The sequence below is a fragment of the Pristis pectinata genome, chromosome 21 (genome assembly GCF_009764475.1).
Source record: "Pristis pectinata isolate sPriPec2 chromosome 21, sPriPec2.1.pri, whole genome shotgun sequence".
In the NCBI taxonomy this organism is placed as follows: Eukaryota; Metazoa; Chordata; class Chondrichthyes; order Rhinopristiformes; family Pristidae; genus Pristis; species Pristis pectinata.
This window is the reverse complement of record NC_067425.1, coordinates 6278386-6291005: the sequence shown is the minus strand read 5'-3', so window position 1 is coordinate 6291005 and position 12620 is coordinate 6278386. Positions and strand designations below refer to the sequence as shown.

General features: G+C 45.7%; 1 protein-coding gene across 3 annotated transcripts in view; it reads left to right on the top strand.

Moving 5' to 3' along the window:
- dph1 (diphthamide biosynthesis 1) overlaps positions 1–12620 on the top strand; it is a 618447-nt gene that overhangs the window by 370290 nt on the left and 235537 nt on the right. For all 3 annotated transcript variants that reach the window (XM_052035832.1, XM_052035833.1, XM_052035831.1), the window contains one exon: positions 7220–7288. In XM_052035832.1, coding sequence (XP_051891792.1) covers positions 7220–7288 — 69 coding nt within the window. The remainder of the gene's footprint in view (positions 1–7219; positions 7289–12620) is intronic.

Sequence of the window (12620 nt, the reverse complement as noted above, 5' to 3'; positions counted from 1 at the left end):
TTTTCCTCAAGTACCCCTTGGTTCTTCTGCCAATCACTTTAAATCTGTGTCTGCTGGACATCAACACAATATTTTTTCTTATAGAAGAATTTACCCATGTAACCCTGTTGCTGTAATTGTCCAAATTGGCACCAAAATAGCTGATTTTGTCTCAACTGCCATTTTTTTCTTATTAACTGAAAATTCCAAACAAAAAGTTTAATTAAAGGTTAAAAAACAGATACCATTATGTCTTTCATATGTTCCACTGAATGAATGCTGTGTTGCTACAAAGGAATACTCTCATTTTTTTGAAACACTAAGGGTTTAATTAAATAGTACATTTAGTTTTCCATACATTATCTAAAAATTCCATTGTGTATGACTGCATTTCCTTAGTTAACCAGGTGAATGGATGGAGCACTCTACTGCTATTGTGCTTTTATTAACTCACTGGTTCATCACTAGGACAGAATAGAGAGGAAGGAGACTAGTGGGACTGCGGATGATCTTATGCCATATCTGAAAGCACCTCTGTCAGCGATCAGTTCAGCACTGAAGCGCCGGTTTAGTTTCCATCCTCAAACCCAAACCTTCTGACTCTGAGCCAAGAGTCAGCTGGTATCATCCTGAGCACCTCCCGTTTCCTCCTCTATGTCCTAATTAAACAGGGGTAATAAAATGTGTGCCAATGGCAAATGGCAGATACAATTCTCCTAATTAGTTGGGCAGTAAAGATCATAGGTGCTCAGATTGGACAGCCTGTCAATAGAATAATAAAAAAAAGGAAAGATTAGCCTTGTATTGATTAACTGCTATTGATCACATAATGTCGCTGGTGTATTTAGCAAATTGATCACTAGCAGCCAGTGGTGCGCTTAATAAATATTATAATCATATACATCATTGTTACAAGCGAAGAGGTCCAGACCACCACATCATTACTGTGCCAGCTGTTTATATAGTTTGCCTGAGACTAGGTGATAACAAGCTGCCTGCGCATAGACTGCATGGAACCTTGCCTGCATTGAATGATAATTGGTGAGCAATGAGGTCTAATCCAAACTGTAAAGACCAATCTATCCTCCCAGAGGGACCACAGGCAATGTTTTTACTGGAATCTGAGCATTTTGAGATGACAATTCCTGCTCACTGGTTTTCTGTTCTTGCTGATTTTTTCTCCCCTGCCTCTGCCTATAAGTTTCTTGCTGAGGTGTGTGTTCACGAGACATCAGGAGAGCCCCCCACTTTGTTTTGAGAGGCTATTCCGCATGACTGAGCCCAGGTGGTGGGCTAATATGAAGGGGTAGAAGATGGAGAGATATCAGGACAGTGTGCAGTTGCAGACCAAATACCAAATCCAAGGGTGAGTCATTGGATCGTGTTCAGAAGCTGGTCTGTTTCACCAGCTCCCCTGTCCCATCTGGCTGAAATCGATCTCACTTCAGTCGATCTTCCATGCAGCCTGCAGCCCCAATTCCACCGTGGGTGAGTTCGCAAACACCACTAGCTGTGATCGGAACCTTGACGCATTTTTGCCAGCGAGGGAATGGAGTAAATGATCATGGAAAGCAGTCAAGCAAATTGTGATAACAAGGCCAGTGATTGTTGTAGTGACAATGAAGTCACCTTTTCAAGGCAAGATGGGGAAGTTCAAAGGAGATGTGTGAGGCAAGTTTTTTATGCAGAGTGTGGTAGGTGCTTGGAATGCACTGCCAGGAGTGGTGGTGGAAGCAGATACGATAGTGGCGTTCAAGAGGCTTTTAGACAGGCACGTGAATACGCGGGGAATGGAGCGATATTGGCCATGTACAGGCAGAAGGCATTAGTTTAGTTTGGCATCGTGTTCGGCACAGATATTATGGGCCAAAGGGCCTGTTCCTGTGCTGTTCTGTGTCCTGAGTCAGGATTTTTCTGAGACCCTGCAGTCAGACCAAGCTGATTAAAGAAACTGGAATAAAAAGAGAAAATTCGAGAGGTAGTCAGGGTGAGGCAGCGTCAGTGGAGAAAGGAACAGTAATTGTTTCAGGTTGATGACTTTCCATCAGAATCTCTCAGGGCCTTTGACCTGTAATGTTAACTGTTCCTCCCTCCACAGACGCCGCCTGATCTGATTACCTACAGCATTTTCTATTTTTTATTTCTGTTTTCCAGCATCCACACTCCTTTGCGAATGAAATTGGAGAATCAACCCAATCCCATTCAGCCTCTTGGGTGCAGGAGCTTGATTGGGTGTGTGGGTGGCCCTTTATAAAACTGCAGTGCATGCTGTGTATTGTTGCTGGATCTCTGTGGCAAAGACCTGTCTCGAGACACATTGCTCTTTCAGTATGTGTTCCACTAGCCACTTGGGCAATTAGTTCAAAGTTGCTGTGTTAAGCAGTGCACTTTGGTTCATGAGCAGTGCTGGTAAGTTCACCAGCCAATGTTAGTATGAGGGTTAAATTGCTAGACTGAAAGGGAGATCTGGGTTAATGACCTGGAAGCACAAGTTTAAATCACACTACAACAGTTATCTTAAGTAAACCTGCAATACACTGTTATAATCACTGATAGCCAGTATAAAGAGGTGAGGAAGAGGGGTGAGGCAAATTTAATCCAATCAAACCCTCCTTACCAGGATCCACCTATCACTTCACAAGATCACAAGACAGGGGAACAGAAGTAGGCTATTCGGCCCATCAAGTCTGCGCCAAAGAAAAGAGGAAAAAGGAAAAAGAAATGGCTCCCTCCCCTCACCTCTTCATAGAACATAGAACATTACAGCACAGTACAGGCCCTTCGGCCCACGATGTTGTGCCAACATCTTATCCTGATCTAAGATCTATCTAACCCTTCCCTCCCACATAGCCCTCCATTTCTCTTTCATTCATGTATCTGTCTACGAGTCTCTTAAATATCCCTAATGTATCTGCCCCCACAACCTCTGCAGGCAGTGCGTTCCATGCACCCACCACTCTCTGTGTAAAAAACTTACCTCTGACATCCCCTTATACCTTTCTCCAATCATCTTAAAGTAATGTCCCCTCATGTTAGCCGTTGTCGCCTTGGGAAAAAGTATATACTGGCTTCATACTGGCTATCTATATACTTCATACTAGCTATCTCCCCTTTACACTCTCAGTCTTGATGTGGGGTCTTGACCTGAAACGTTAACCATCCCTTTGCCTCTGTTGACCCACTGAGTTCCTCCAGCGGTTTGTCTTTTGCTCCAGATTGCAGCATTTGCAGTCTCTTGTGTCTCCCTTCGTTGTCACTGACGGTGTCCCTGAAACCACAGGATTGTCATATAAATGGAGACACAAGAGACTGCAGATGCTGGAAATCTGGAGCAACGCACACAAAGCTGGAGGAACTCAGTGGGTCAGGCAGCATCCATGGAGGGAAATGGACAATTGACGTTTCGGGCCAAAACCCTTCATCAGGACTGGAAGGAAGGAGGGGAGATAACCAGTACAAAAATGGTGGGGGGATGGGGTGGAGCAAGAGCTGGATCCAGGTTGGGGGGGGGGGTGGTGACAGGCAGGTGGCAGAAGGGGGAGAGTGGGAATGGTGCAAGAAGCTGGGAGGTGGTAGGCGGAAGTGACAAAGGACTGAAGAAGGTGGAATCTGGTAGGAGAGCTCAGTGTGCCATGGAATAAAGGCAAGGAGGTGGGGAAGGGAACCAGATGGGGTGATAGGGGCCGGTGGGATAAGGGAAAAAGGGGCAGAGGGGAGTAGTTACTGGAAGTTAGAGAAATCGATGCTCATGCTGTATAAATAAGTAATGCCGTATAAATAGTGAAGCAGATTGTATAAATGATCTGCTTCCCTATTGTCCGTGTGGGAAGAAAACCTGCTGTCCTTATTGTGCCTAGTGTGTGTGTGTGACTGCGGTGTAGTGAACTCTCCTCAGACATGATCTGTCAAACAGCACAGTTCAAGGGCAATTAGGTAGAGTAGTAAATGCTGGTCTTGCCAGTGATGTCCACATTCTGCAAATTCATCTTTTCTGGTTTTAAGCACAGGAATGTATTTAAACAAATAGTTCCTGGTTCTTTGGTGATCTCTGTAAGCCATAAAACTGCACTGGCTCCATCTAAGTGCTCAAGTCGTGAAATTGCACAGGAAGCTTAACAACACAAGCTATGGCGGTATACCAAGGATATCCAGAATGAGGCACCGCCTGGAGATGTGCCAAGAGACTTTGTAATGGTGCTGCATTTGGGAACTCTGTTATGATACATCATGGACCTGCATAAGGGAGCTGTGTAATAGAGTCATAGAGTTATACAGCACGGAAACAGGCCCTTCGGCCCAACTGATCCGTACCAACCAAGTTGTCCACTTGAGCTAGTCCCATTTCCCTGTGTTTGGCCCATATCCTGCTTGATCTTTCCTATCCATGTACCTGCCTAAATGTCTATTAAACATTGTAATTGTGCCCGCCTCTACCACTTCCTCTGGCAGCTCGTCCTGACAGAGGCATCGAGCTGCTAGGAACTGTAATGATAAAAACAGGCAAAGGGTCTTCAACCTGAAATGTTAATGCTGGTTCCTTTCCCACACATGCAGCCTGCCCTGAAGGCTATTTCCAGCATTTTCTCTTTTTATTTTAGGTTTCCAGCATCTCCAGTTCTTTTGATATTCACCAACTTTGTATTGACACAAGTCCGGGAGCTCTATAATGACACAAGTCCGGGAGCTCTGTAATGACACAAGTCGGGGAGCTCTGTAATGACACAAGTCATGGAGCTCTGTAATGATACAAGTCTGGGAGCTCTGTAATGACACAAGTCTGGGAGCTCTGTAATGACACGTCGGGGAGCTCTGTGATGACACAAGTTGGGGAGCTCTGTGATGACACACGTCGGGGAGCTCTATAATGACACACGTCGGGGAGCTCTGTAGTGACACAAGTTGGAGAGCTCTGTGATGACACAAGTTGGGGAGCTCTGTGATGACACAAGTTGGGGAGCTCTGTGATGACACAAGTTGGGGAGTTCTGTAATGACACAAGTTGGGGAGTTCTGTAATGACACATGTCCGAGAGCTCTGTAATGACACGTCGGGGAGCTCTGTGATGACACAAGTCAGGGAGCTCTGTAATGACACAAGTCGGGGAGCTCTGTAATGACACAAATTGGAACTAATGCTGCAAGACAAGGAGCTCTGCAATGATGCAAGGCAGGGGTCTCTGCAATGAGCTCTGTAATGTATTGATACAAGACAAGGAGCTGTGTCATCTTACAAGTCCATGGAGCTGCATCAGGGAGCTCTGTAATGATACAAGACAAAAGAGGTCTGTCATGATGCAAGGCATGGAGCTGCTCTGTAATTCCTTGAAACTAAAGAGCTGACAGCCTTCAAGAATATATTGCAGAGTAGCTTAGAACAAATGGTAGACCATGCTGAAAGCTGTCAACTAAAGGCAGTCGATTGAGTGGCCACTTCAGACCTCAAAGTAACTAGTGAATGTTTGCCAACAATGCGGCACTGTGTTGGCCTGGTACCAAGCAGAACCCTGGTCCAACACACCAAATTGTATTCGTCATCACTTTAGCTCAAAGGAAATCTTAACCGTTCTCTTCAGCTGTCAAAATGGAGCAAGGAAAGCTGGAAGATTCAATTCTTCAGTGTGGAGGTGTCACTTGGAATTTCTAATTGTAGACATAAAATGAGACTATTTAATTCCATAGAGTCACTTGCATATCGCACAGAGGAGAGCCTTATTATGAGCATCTCAAAGAATATGGAATAGTATAGATCAGACTTTGTCTGATTTACTGTCTGCAAGTGAAATGAATTGTGAGTGCCTCTCTGTTCCCCCCTCCTTCCACTCACTGAATGTGACTTTCAACACACACCCAGTACTGTTACTGCCAGAGCGAATGGGGTGTTGGACTTCAACTCCAGGGCAACCCCAACTTTCATCCCCAATCCCAGGTCTCCGCTCCAGCCTCAAGCTCTTGCTCTCGGCTCAGCCCAAATACAGTTAAGTCTCCATGTGGTCAGCATGAGTTCAAAGGCTCTCCGACACTTGGACGCTGGTCTGAGTTTTGTTGGAGTCTCTTCAGGCAGAGAGACTGTGGGTGGGTGCTGGCGGGAATGAGACAGTCGGATGAATCGTCGGGGTAGGAGAGTCTCACCTGTCAGGTGCATGAGATGCGAAGCTTAAATAATTTGCCATGGCTGATCTACCCCAAACACCCATCCCAACATCCCTTGATTCCTTTAACATCCAGTAACCCATTGAATGCTGTCAATGACTGAGCCTCCAGGGTAGAGAATTCCATCGCTTCCAATGAGTTCCAATAACTTCCCAGATTTCTCACGGACCCCCTCAGGAGACCACATGAACCTGCTGTTGTCTGTTGTTCTACTCAACTCCCATTTGATGCATTTGTTCTCCTTATTCCCACCAAATGTGGGCAATGCTGGCCAGGCCAATATTTATTGACCATTCCTTATCACCCTTGAACTGAATGACTTGCTGGACTTTTTCAAAAGACACTGAAGAGTCGACCACATTGTTGTGGGTCTGGCATTGGATAAAATGGAAGATTTCCTTCTCTAAAAGACAGATGTTTTATTTATGCCAATCTGGTAGCTTCATATTCGACAACTTGAAATCCCCTGCTGCTAAGGTGGGATACAAACTCATTCCCAGTCGAGGCCTCTGCTTGCTCGTTCGAGTAATTTATGCTCCTGTTGCCACTCTCGGTCCTCAGAGCAACTGCCACAGTTCCATCTCGAGGGCAGAGAGCTGCCTTAGCAACTGGGAAGATTCTCTGCACCCTCGCCATACTCTAGACAAAGAGAAATCACCTGTCACGCAGTCCGTTTCTGTCCTTAACGCCCAACCCTTCCAGCGAGGGTGGTACCAGGACCCTGAGCGACTATCCCAGCACAGACTGGAGATTAAACTAAGGTCTTCCTTGTTCCATGAGGCTGAACAGGGAGCACTGTCCCACTGACAGCAGGGGCGCTGTCAATTTACAACCCATTTTAAATACCAAGGAAGAGACGAACAAAGACATGGAACATTAATCTGCACAAATGTGATGATTTCACCCCCGCCCCCTACTGGTCTCACAGTGAGGGCTCTGTTTGGAGCCTGTGGAGCTGTTTGCGAGGCTGACCTGGTTTTCTCGACACACTTGCCATGCAACAGCATCAGTGATTAATGTGCGTGTCTGTGTAGCAGATCGGAGGCACGCTCCAGTACTAATCCAGCATGTGCCTTCTCTTCTCCTTGCAGTTACCTAGGTGACGGGCGCTTTCACCTGGAATCCATCATGATAGCGAACCCTGGCACCCCAGCATACAGGTAAGTGAGAGAACACCTGAGTCAAGCGCTTAAAGGTGTTGGGAGCAAGGGGGAGGCGGTGGGGAAGAGAGGACTGAAAGGAGGAGGAGACAAATGTGTGGCAAAGTCTATTTTTTTCAAAAGAAGCTCATTAATTCAGCTCAGGATTTCTGTTAACCCTTTCACACTGAAGGAGAAGCTGGATGCAGCCTTGCATTGTGTTGGGTATCAGGGTCCCACTGGAGACTTTTTCCTTCTTGCTGCAGGTTTGCTAAATGTTCTCATTGCGTTGGGTCCAATTTAATGTGCAGGTTTGCGTTGCATGGGCTAAATAATAAGGAAAGGTCAGTGTTTCCCAAACACTTCATACCGAAACAAAAATGCCCCCAACACTTGGTAGCCAGTGAATTACTTTGTTTTTCCTTCTTCGGGTTGTGGGCATTGCTGACAAGGCTGGCATTTATTGTCCATCCCTAACTCCCCTTGAGAAGGTGGAAGAGGCAGCTGCCTCATTGAACCGCTGCAGTTAGGTTACAACTTATAGGCTTGCTACTTGGAGTCAACTGTAGGTCAGGAGTCACCTACAGACCAGGTAAGGATGACATGTGTTCTCCACTAAAGGGCAATAGTGAGCAAAATGAGATTTTACAACAAACCAGTAGTTTGGCAGTCATCATTACTGAGTCTTTTTTTAATTCCACTTGATGTAATTAACTGAATTTAAATTCCACAGATACCGTGGTGGGATTTGAACTCCCCCTCTCTGGATTGTTAATTCAGGTCTCTTGATTATTGGTCCAGTAATTTAAGCCCTGCATCACGAACAGATCTTGAAATGAGATAATACCTGTAATTTACATTGGCAAATGTATTGGCCACTTTTGTGCATGGTGCGATCCCAAAAAACTGCAGTGAATGAACAGCACTTCTTCATTGTTCTTGTTCAAGTGAAGTTGGTTGAAGGACAAGTGTTGGTCAGCACATACAATATCAGCACAAACAGCTAACTGCGCATCAATGTGAGATCATCCAGAAGTCTGCTGTCTGCCCCCTGACTTGCCCAGAGTCCCATTCAGCCATCACTTCTGCTACTGTTGTCCTGCACTGGTTCCCACTGAAGCAAAATAGAAAATGCTGGAAATACTCAGCTGCTCAGGCAGCATCTGTGGAAAGAGAAACAAAGATTATACCTCAGATAAAAATGAAAAGTCATCAAGGACCTGCTGAGCATATCCAGTATTTTCTGTTTTATTTCAGATTTCCACCCTCTATAATTTTTTTTGCATTTTTTTAAAATCAGTGTTCCTCCCCCTTTCCTCTCACTGTAATCACCTCCAATACTAAACCCCGTGAGGCCTCTACACTCCTTCAACTTTGGTCTCTTGTATGTTCCCAATTTCATCGTTCCATTGTTGGAGGCCGTGCCTTCAGCCGCTAAGACCCTCGGCTCTGGACTACCCTTCCTATCAGCCTCGCCACCTCTTTCCTCCTTTCCAATGCTCCCTAAAATCCACTGCTTCAGCCAACCTTTACCCCAATGTCACCATAAGTGGCCTGATTTCAAGTTTTGTTTGATAATACTCCTGTGCAATGTCTTGAGATGATTTTTGTATATTAAAGTCACTCTGCATGAATGCAAACTGTTAGACTCAGGTCTCAGCACTTTGCAATCACTGCCACTCACAAGTATTTCTTACCCTGTTCAGTCCACCTGGGCTGATACACAACACAGAGAGGTGTCCTTGTAAAGCCAGCTGCTGAGAACAGCCAGAGGAATGTCTCAACCTGGTTTGCTCTCTACCCTTGGCCTAGCCACCACAGAACTTAATCCTGGCTCCTCCCTATTTGCTTGAATTGAAAGGAACTTCAGGAGGATCTGAGGCATCCCTGGTTGCCGTTGATTTTGCTTAATCCAGACCGTTGTGGTTTACAACCAAACTGTGCTGTGTAGACTGTGCTGGTCATTGAGGACCACAGCACTCCCTTGACATCGTCAGGCCAGTGAAATGTGTCACAGGACAACAGGGGAAGAAGAGAGTCTGTAAGGAGCTGGTACGTTCTCCCCGTGTCTGCGTGGGTTTCCTCCGGGTGCTCCGGTTTCCTCCCACATTCCAAAGACGTACGGGTTAGGAAGTTGTGGGCATGCTATGTTGGTGCCGGAAGCGTGGCAACACTTGCGGGCTGCCCCCAGAACACTCTACGCAAAAGATGCATTTCACTGCGTGTTTCGATGTACGTGTGACTAATAAAGATATCTTGTCTTATCTTATAAACTGGGGGAGAAAAAGATTAGAACATAAACAGGGTGAGAGAAAGAAGTAAACACAAATCAGGAAAAAAAAGAGAGCAAAACAAACTGGAGAGCAGGAGTGAGAGCAAAACACAAACCGGAGGGGACACAGAGGAGAGGCAAGAACCCAAATTCATGAAGGTCATAGAGTAACACAGCACAGGAACAGGACCTTCGGCCCAACACATCCATGCCAGCCAGGGTGCCCATCTAGGCTAGTCCCACATTTGGCCCACATCCCTCTAAATTTCCCTATCCATGTACCTGTCCAAGTGTCTTTTAAATGTGAGAGAGAGAGAGACAAAATGGGAGCGAGTACAATACATAATGGGGAGGGAGAGAGAAAAAACTTGAGTTAATTACAAATTGGGACAGTGAGAGAGCTTTAGATACAAACTGTGAGGAACACAGAGAGAGCTTTAAATACAAACTGGGAGAGAAGAGACGAGTGCAAAATACAGACTGGAAGGAGCAAAACTGAGATTCTTAGAGGAGAGAGAAAGCAGAACACAAATGGGGAAAGGAGAGAGGGAATGAGAATCACTAATTGGGGAGGAGGGGAGAGAGAGAGAGAGAGAAAATAGAAACTTCTTCATCCAGAAGGTTGTGAATCTTTGGAATTTTTCACCCATGAGGGCTGTGGAGACACAGGCACTGGGTGGATTCAAGACAGGAGGTCCATCGAATGATAGATATTTAAGAAATCAAGGGATTAGGAAGTGGCACTGAGGTAAAAGATCAATTATGATCTAATTGAATAGCACACGTTTGCTAGTACATCCTATCTTCTTATGAGAGAGTAACGCAAACCAGGGAGGAAGAGAAATACCGTTGATACCAGCCAATGTTCTATCTTCAGAGAGGAAGCTTTTGTTTAAACATCACATCCTTAAAGATATTCCCTCTATTTCAATAGTTTCTTCCACAGACCAAGTGCAGGACGGGAGACCATAATGTCTAAGATCTGGAAAGGGTTGCTGAGGTTGTGGAGGTGGTATGTGGGATTGTGCCTTGAGGTCTGAGATTTCTTCTGAAAACTGAATCAGGGGTCCACTGAATGCCTTAGGCAATAATGAATTCCTCTATATGTTGAGGTACAGAAATGAGTTAGCATAAGAGAGGCTTTCATGTTGTTTCTCTTGGTGAATCAGACCTGCTTTGTGACAGCAGGATTAAGATGCTTTGTTCTGTATTATCAGCTGCAGAAATAACAAGATGCTGGAGGAACTCAGCAGGTCAGGCAACATCCGTGGAGAAAAGCAACCGGTCAATGGTTTGGGTCAGGACCCTTCTTCAGGACTGATATAAGATTTCTTTATCAGTCACCTGTACATCGAAACACACAGTGAAATGCATCTTTTGCATAGAATGTTCTGGGGGCAGCCCGCAAGTCACGCTTCCGGAGCCAACATAGTATGCCCACAACTTACGAACCTGTACGTCTTTGGAATGTGGGAGGAAACCAGAGCACCCGGAGGAAACCCACGCAGACACACCGGGAGAATGTACAAACTCTTTACAGACAGCGGCGGGAATTGAACCCGGGTCACTGGTGCTGTAAAGTGTTACGCTAACCGCTACACTACCGTGCCTGAAGATACGAAAAGGGGAAGGCCAATATATAGCAGGGGAAAACAGAGCAGTGATAGATGGACAAAAGTGGGGAGGTGAGGTGGGCACAAGGTGGTGATAGGTAGGTGCAGGTAAGAAACAGTGATAGGCAGGTGTGGGGGGAGGAGGGGAAAGCAGATCCACCGGGGGATGGATTATCAGCTGCGGCTAGATCTGACGTAGTCCCAAATAACTCACTCTGGTCAGTCAGAGGCTAATCTTAGGTGATGTCACACTTGTCCCTAAAGATATGCATTGGGATATTTAGTTGTTTTGTCATAGAGTCATTCATACAGCATGGAAATAAATCTTCAGCCCACTGAGTCTGCAACGACCATCAAGCTAATTAAACATTAAATTTATCCAACCATAACCCATTTTATTCTCCCCATCAACTCCTCCCAGGTTTTACCACTCATCTACATACTAGGGGCAATTTACAGTAACCAATTAATTTACAAATCTGTACGTTTTTTTGGGATGTGGGACGAAACTGGAGCACCCACAGGAAACCCACATGGTCAGAGGGAGAAGGTGTAAACTCCACCCAGAGAGCACGCGGTTGAACTTGGCTCAGCTGGATATGTGAGGCAACAGCACTACCAGCTGGTCCACTGTGCTGCCTTTCACATCCTCAGGACATCTCGCAGCATTTCACTCCAACAAAGTACTGTAGTCACTGTTGTTACTTCGGGAAATATGGCAGCCACTTTTCACACGGCAAGCTTCCACAAACAGTGCTGAAATAGAGTCACAGAGCTGGGCAGCACAGAACCAGGTCCTTCGGCCCATCATGTCCATGCCAACCTTTTTGCCCATTAGCACCAATCCTATTTGCCTGTATTAGGTCTGGCCTATTCAAGAGCCTGTCTAAATGTCTGATGAACACAATGATTGTATCTGATTATAACACCTCCTCTGGCAGTGGGTTCCAGGCATCGATCTCTCTCTGTATAAAAAAACTTACACCATAAATTCCCTTTATAACTTATTCCTCTCACCTTAAATCTGTGCCCTCTTTTTTTGATACTTCTGCCACAGGAAAAAGTTTCTAGCTAAATATACTATCTATGCTGCTTATAATTTTCTGTACCTCTATCAGTTCACCCCTCAGCCTCCTTCACTCGGGGAAAACAAGCCCAGCCCATCCAGTCTCTCCCCCTAACTAAAGACTTCCAATCCAGGGTCTTGGTGAACCTCCTCTTCACTCTCTCCAGCACAATGACATCTTCCTGTAACGAGGTGACTAGAACTGCACACAATATACCAAGTGTGGTCCAACCAGCGTTTTGTAAAGTTGCAATATGACATCCCAACTTTTACCTTCTCTGCCCCAGCCTATGAAGGCAAGCATGCCATATGCCTCCTTCACCACCCTGTCTGTCTGTGTTGCCACTTTCAGGGAATTATGGACTTGAACTGGGGTGGCATAGTGGCACAGCTGGTAGTGCC